We start from the raw sequence: 7,053 nt of genomic DNA on the forward strand, positions 1-7,053 counted from the left end.
GCCTCAAATATATACAGAGTTTTCATCCCAAGTCTTTTAAGACACAGGACTCTGTAATGCCAAAGGACTGGATGTGTTGGTTAAGAGATCATAGATAACCTGAGAGAACTTGAATGCATGGCGTTAGCACTGATTGAAACACTGAGTGGAACAGTTTTCCACTGGCAAATGAGGTTTCATCAAAATCAAAACGTTCCATGGAAACATGTCAATTTTGGGTAAATTTTCAAAGAAAAAAAGCATTGAAAGTAATCATTTTGATTGTCTCATTTCATTTCATTGTTTAGATGGTTTTGAATATTAATTTCATTTTATTATATTATACATGCATTATGTTTTTATATATGTTATTATCTGTAATAAGTTATATTACAATTTTTCAACAATATCCAAACAATGGACTTTCTAGGGTGCAGGAGATTTCAAAACCCAGACCTTTCATTCCAAAATCAGAATGAAAATAATTCTCAAAACCAGAGGGTCCTATGGTATGTAAATTCTGTTGTCTGACCAGCTCTCCACTGCTTAGTCAAGGGCCCCCCATTACGTTAGGAAAGGGACATCCCAACCTGGGCTGTAGCAACAGCTATGTTAAGATCTTAGGAGGAATCTAGCAGCCAACCCTGCTCTGCGCCTTGATGTGCACCAGTTACCAGACATGGACGCTCCTTGAATTGCTTGTGGTTTGAGTCCCCCAGCAGTGATTTGGATTAGGGAAGCCACAAACTACACTCAGTTGAGCCATATTTGGTGCTTGCGCTGCATGTTGGTTACCTCTACCATAGACCAGTGGCCTGACCATCAGAGGTGTGGAGCGACCCCAGCTTTCCCTGAACTTCCTGGGAGCTGTACATGTTCAGCACCTTCGAATATCAGGCCAAGAACCTATCTTCACATCTTGTATTGACAGACATTTGAAGAGTACCTCAGACTTGAAACCAGTCACCATCATGGGTAGGGCTTGCTCCTGAAACCTATAGTGATGCTCCTTGAAGCACCCACCCATCAGCAATTAGGATGGGGTGACCAGCTCCCGCCCAGCACTCTGAGATCCCCCTCACGTCCTGGGGGAGCTAGCCCAGAGTTGCTGGCTGGCCCATACCCCTCTCCGCCACTGTGCGTCACAGTGCACAGCAGGAAGGGGATGGACTGGGCAGCACTGCAGAGGCTCCTACAGCAGGGAGAATGGCTGTTTGCATTGGGGGAAGGGAGGGCAGGATATATCCCATTGTGGCCAGAAGGAGGCACTTGGGAACTCAGATGAAGTTCAGAGAGCGGCAGGGGGAATACCGAGGTCATCCTATCTTCCTGCTAACCCACCGTGTGCTGGCCTATGGACGCTCACCAGGGGCACCCATTATATTTAGCCAAGCACTGCCATGCAGGGGTGGCAAGGAGGGGCAGGGAGGTGGGGAAGGCTGCTAGGGCTTTTACAGGGAGCCAGCTTGAGTGCTGACTTTTAACGAATTTCCGCAGCTCAGGTTTCTCCTCCAGCCTGGTCTGCAGGTTCAGGAACTCGCGGTAGCGCCGGTTCACGGTGTGGTAGGCCACCTGCTGGAGGCTATTGGCGTTCTCACTCTCCAGCGCTGTCTCATACTGGGGAGGAAGAGGGCAGACCATTAGTCAGTCATTAACTTGTGGAGACCAGACACACCTCAGGGACAAAGATCCCTCCGTGGGCCAGGGGATGGGACCCAGGAATCCCCACTCTCAATCTCTCACTCTAACCACCGGGCCCACACCAGGGTGGATAAAAATGGAGGATTTTTTTTTAAATAATTTAAATAGGATTTGATTTTGTTATTTAAAATTAGAATACCTTTTTTAAAAAAAAAAAAGAAAAAAAGAAAAGGAGTACTTGTGGCACCTTAGAGACTAACAAATTTATTAGAGCATAAGCTTTCGTGAGCTACAGCTCACTTCATCGGATTTTCCACCAAATGCATCCGATGAAGTGAGCTGTAGCTCACGAAAGCTTATGCTCTAATAAATTTGTTAGTCTCTAAGGTGCCACAAGTACTCCTTTTCTTTTTGCGAATACAGACTAACACGGCTGCTACTCTGAAACCTTTTTCTTTTTAAAAATAAACCTATTTAAAATGAAATCTGAATATAATACAAAATATGTTAAGGCCTAAACTTATTATAATCTCTTAAAACATTTGAACAAATAATAAATATGCTGAATCCATGAACCCCTATTAAAACCTTTGAGTTAAAAGCTTCTTTTCTATAAAAAGAAAGAATCAGGGGGAAAACATCTACTTTGTGAGGTCAAGCTTGATAAATATGGCACAACAGTGGTAAATAAGCAATATATTATTCACCATTTTCTTCCATACTAAAAAAAAAATGTACAATTAATAAAAGACTGAAAATATTAAGCTATACAGTTGCTTAAATAAATATAGCTAATTATAGTGTACCTTCCTAGGTACCAAATCTCATGTAAAGGCTCTATTTAGTTGTAAATCAACATGTTTTTATGATTATATCCGCCAAGGAGAATACATCTTTCTTTAGAAAAGAACTGAAGTACAAATGGAAAAGTTGACTGAAATTGAGGATTTCAAATCAAGGCTGTCCACTTGGTCATTGAAATCACAGATTTCAATCAACCTGCCCTGCCATGGGCAAAGCTCCCAGAGGAGGGGGCAATTAGCTTTGCCTAAAACAGCTTGTGGATCCTCTCTTCTGGAGCATTAGCTTTCCTGCATGCCCACCCCCCAACAAGAACAGAGGAGTGACTGTATCACCTTGACCGTGTAGAGCGTGTAGGGATGGAACCCAGTCCCGCTGTGCTCTCGGGCAGTGATGGTTCCAGTTATCCGCAGGTTCTGGATGACGACTGGGCTATCAGGGCTACTGAGTGGCTCAAAGCTGAAAGTATGGGAGGAGTAGAGTGGGAGAGGCGGTTGACTGGGGTCCAGGGGACTCTTCGCAGGGTTCTCCAGAAAGGATGGTCGCCTCGAGAAAGGCTTCTCTGGATCGGCCAGCAGGACGGTGACAGACGCCAAGCTTTCCTCCTTCTCCATTGCGGGGTCAATTTGTATGTCGGGGCACTGGCCCAGAGCAGAGGGGAGGATGCTCGTTTCAGAGCTAGAGGCAGTGCTCTCCTCCAGGTACCCATCCTTGGCATCCACACCGTCCTCTTGGTCCAGGCCGTCCAGCCCCTCCAGCTCCGCAAAGGAATCCTGGAACTTGTCAGTGAGGAATTCCTCTGCGGACAAGAGCACCACAGAATCCAAGTCCTTGCCGAGGTCAGACATAGGGGATTCCAGCTCTGAGTCCTCACACAGGAAGAGGGAGCCCAGAGTATCTGGCTGGGGGTAGCGCACGGGCGTGCTCCCTGCTTTCCTACCATCAACATCAGCACCAGGCTCCCCGCTCGACAGGTCCTTCCCCTCTTCCCCCTCTTGAGGGTTGCACTCCAGACTGTCCACCACATCGTAACTGGGGAGCTCCGAAGGCCTTGGAGATGGTGCCACAACTTTCAGTGGCAAAGAATTCAGCACTGTGGGCTGGCAAGGGGAGGAAGCCAAAAGAGGCTCCTCCCCCTTTCCCCTTCTCACCCCTTTGCTGCCCATCTTGGAGAAAATCCCAATTAGTAACAGGTTGATCCAGTCAGGATCAGACATCTTCTTGATCATAGGCAGAAGAACATTGCAGGTGACCAGCTCCACCACCACAAAGCGCCCAGTCCTAGTTTCCAGGTGAGGTTTGGGCACCAGCACCCGGAGCAACAGGTCCACAATGCTCCGGGCGTAGTTCACTTCCATGGCTGGGCTCTGGACGGCTGGGTGCGGGGCAGAAAGCTCACCGTACGCTTGCCAGAGCTGGTGTGCCAGCGGAGCCGGTCCCGCTGGGCTCCTTGCAGCCTCCGTGCTCTCCCTTGCTTTCATGTAGCTTTGCAGGTGGCAACCACAAAGCAAGAGAATCTTATGGGTCAAGGCTTGCTTGTCCACCAGTGCCATCCTCCTTTTGAGCTCTAGGGCCAGGCCTGTCATGGCCTTCCTCACCTCGTCCTCGAAGCCCTGCTCGCTGCTAACCGTCCGGTACCACGAGGACACAAAGTCCCGGATGATCTTCTGGATCATGAGGTCAATCTCCTCATCCAGCTGCCTCTCCGCCTCGGGGCTCTGTGGGCAGCTCTCCAGCAGGATGAACCGTTCCAAGTGGAGCCGGCTGCGGGTGCCGATGATGGCCTGGGAACCCAGCCATCCCCCCAACACCGCCAACAAGCCGGAGAGGAGGCAAAGCAGCCAGATGTTAACCAGCAAGTGGACGACTAATAACCAGGCTAACAGGGCCCCCAAAACCATCAGCTTCCGGTTCCCTACCAGCTCACTTAGTCCGCTGCCGAGGCTAGCGCAGGGCTCCTGTGTCTTTAGCATCCTCTGGTTTTCCATCGAAAGAACCAGGGAGTTTGGTGCTGGGCTTGCAAGTCTGAAAGCAGATTTCCCCAGCCCAGGTTGATCAGCCCCTTGTAAACATCACATCCAACCAGCTGGGACACAGGAAAGGCAAATGCAAAGCACTCTCCATTGACTCCCAAACCCTAGCACCCAGACAGCCCCGCAGAGCCACTGATTGCAAGCGAGGAGGCACTTTGCAAAGGCACCTTTGCCTCTCCTTTTGTCACAGCCCCAGGTAAGAACAAACCAGCCAGGCCAACCAGCCCCCTTTAAAACCACCAGCTCTTGAGGCGACAAAGAGTTGCTTTAAAAACTACGGCTGGGTAAAAAGCTTCCTGCTTTTCAGATCACAGGGGCAGAGCGACCCTAGCGCCCCCACCATCTGGACCCCAATTTTCCCTATAACCTCCCTGCCAAGCCAGTGGGCTTTCAAATCCTGCTGCCACCCACAGGGCCTTAACTGGGTGCTCGCTGGAATACGTCACGGGTTTGTCTGAGTGCTGCATTGCCAGGCATTGCTGGTGCTTGGCTCCTTTGCTCGCTCCCAGCTCTGCTTGGCATCTGTGGCTGGCTCAGCAGCTGCTCCCCTGCCTGCTGCTGGCCCCTCTCCTGCCAGGAAATGGACCAGGGTGGTGGCTCAGGGCTGTTGTCTGAGAGCTGCCGGATCTGCCTCTGCCAAGGAGATGTCAGCGAAAGGAGAAAGGGAAAGGCCCAAAGCAGCAGGAAGAGGCTTTTCTCAGTGCCATCTAGTGAAAGGGAAGCAGCAGCACAGAAAATACTGCTGCAATTCAAAACACGGTCTCTGCTCATGCAGCCACTAGCACATCCTAGGGACTTGGGGCGGCTTTTACTAGCAAATAATAATCAACAGTGTTACATCTGGGGCAGTCAAAGGAAAGACACAAGCCCATGTGGTGTAAAAATCCCACAAACACTAAAGCTAGAGCAGTATCTGGCCATACACCCCACAAGCACCCCTTGTTTCAATTCCCATTTCCCGACCCAATCTCTCTCAAACCAAGCCCACCTGCAAGCCAGAAACCCATTCCAATAGTTTCAATTTGCAGCCTGAAATGCATTAGTGAATTACTCCTCACCTCACTGCACCCTGCTGGCAGGGTCTGTATCACTGCTCTTGTTTTACAGATGGGGAAACTGAGGCACAGAGATGGTGAAGTGATGTCCCATAGAGAGTCAGTAATAGAACCCAGGTGTTCCCTAGCTCACAGTCCCTTATTCTAAACATGAGATTGCTCTCTTTCCGATTTTATACCATCAGGGAGGAGGCTGGTGCTCATGAGAACTTGCATCCTGGATCAGCAAGGCAGGAATGAGATGTTAGAAATGCAGTGTTACAAAAGAATCCCGCTAAAATTACCTAACCTCATACCCATGTGGCTAATCCAGTTAATTACAGTGAAACCTGACTGAGATAGAGATGAGTGAATGTGATTTCCCGATCTGGACATCCCCCAGCTTTAGGAAAGCTCATAACTGGAAGCAGATCTGGTCTCTTTGATCAGTTTGAATCAGAGCATCAGATCCAAACACCTCTGAGCTTTGGGAAATTCAGATTTGGATCCAGGTGAGGTCCAAACTTTACAGTGTGACCCCAACTCTAGTATTAAACAACCAAGTTTCATTAGCAATCATCATTTTTAGGTATCATTTGTTAAGTGCTCAAAGACTGAGAAAATACACAAATAGACCATCTCTACCTGACAGCGCTTGCCTCTAACTTGGTCTTGTGGTTAAAGATACTGGACTGCGACTCAAGAGATCTATCTGTCTTAGGGCCTGACTTCACATGGAGTTATTCCTGATTTACTCCATGTGTGGACACTCTTACTCCACAATAAGAGTGCCTTTTTCCTGTTCAGCTTAATCCTTTCCACTTATTCTGGCATAAGAGATCCACACATAGAATTAATCAGGAACAACTCGATGTGCATTTAGGTTCTTACATAGCCTTAGATACTTATATTGCCCCCATTACTGTGGCACAAAGAGACTAAGGTCCAGATCCTTGAAAGTATTTAGGTGCTTAACTTTCATTTCTTTTGGACCTGGTATTTAGGAGCCTAACTATCTTTGAGGATCTGGGCCTAGGTGACTTGCCCAAGGTCTCACAGAAAGTCTGTAGCAGAGCAGAGAATTAAACCAAGGACTCCTGAGTCTAGATTAGCACTCTAACCACTACCCCATTCTTTCTCTGGTTTCCGTGCCTCCCTTTCCCACAGGTTCCCTCTGGGTGTGTCTACACTGTAGCTGGGAGTAAGTCTCCGAATGTGGGATGGATACACCTGTGCTAGCAGGGCTCCAGAGAGCTAACGGCAGCGTGGCTGTTCCTGCTTGGGTTCTCAAGCCTAGGGGGTCAGGCTTTTAATAAAGCAGGTCCTAGAGCAGGGTTGTAGCTTTCCCCAGCAAGTGTAAGGAGTGCTAGACAGCAGGGAGTTCTCAACCTTTTTTTTTCTGAGTCCTGCCCCCATGCTATAAAAATTCCACAGCCCACCTGTGCCACAAAAGCTGTTGTTTTTCTGCTTATAAAAGCCAGGGCCAAGTTTAGGGGGTAGCAAGCAGGACAATTGCCAGGGTCCCACTCTACAGGAGACCCTCAGTCTTCATCCCAGCCCCAGGC

General features: G+C 48.7%; 1 protein-coding gene across 3 annotated transcripts in view; it reads right to left on the bottom strand.

The window, feature by feature from the left end:
- Positions 1–5,102, bottom strand: part of SNX19 (sorting nexin 19) — a 55,770-nt gene extending 50,668 nt beyond the window's left edge. For 2 of the 3 annotated variants that reach the window (XR_006276641.1, XM_038380856.2), the window contains exons 1-2: positions 2,757–5,102; positions 1,458–1,596 (exon numbers count right to left, since the gene is read on the bottom strand). Coding sequence is in view for 1 of the 3 variants with exons in the window: in XM_038380856.2 (XP_038236784.1) it covers positions 1,458–1,596; positions 2,757–4,409 (1,792 nt within the window). In the remaining 2 variants the exon portion in view is untranslated. The remainder of the gene's footprint in view (positions 1–1,457; positions 1,597–2,756) is intronic. The other variant, XM_043500952.1, reaches the window with a different exon arrangement.
- Positions 5,103–7,053: the final 1,951 nt, after the last annotated feature.

This window comes from Dermochelys coriacea, chromosome 22 (assembly GCF_009764565.3).
Source record: "Dermochelys coriacea isolate rDerCor1 chromosome 22, rDerCor1.pri.v4, whole genome shotgun sequence".
Classification (NCBI taxonomy): Eukaryota; Metazoa; Chordata; order Testudines; family Dermochelyidae; genus Dermochelys; species Dermochelys coriacea.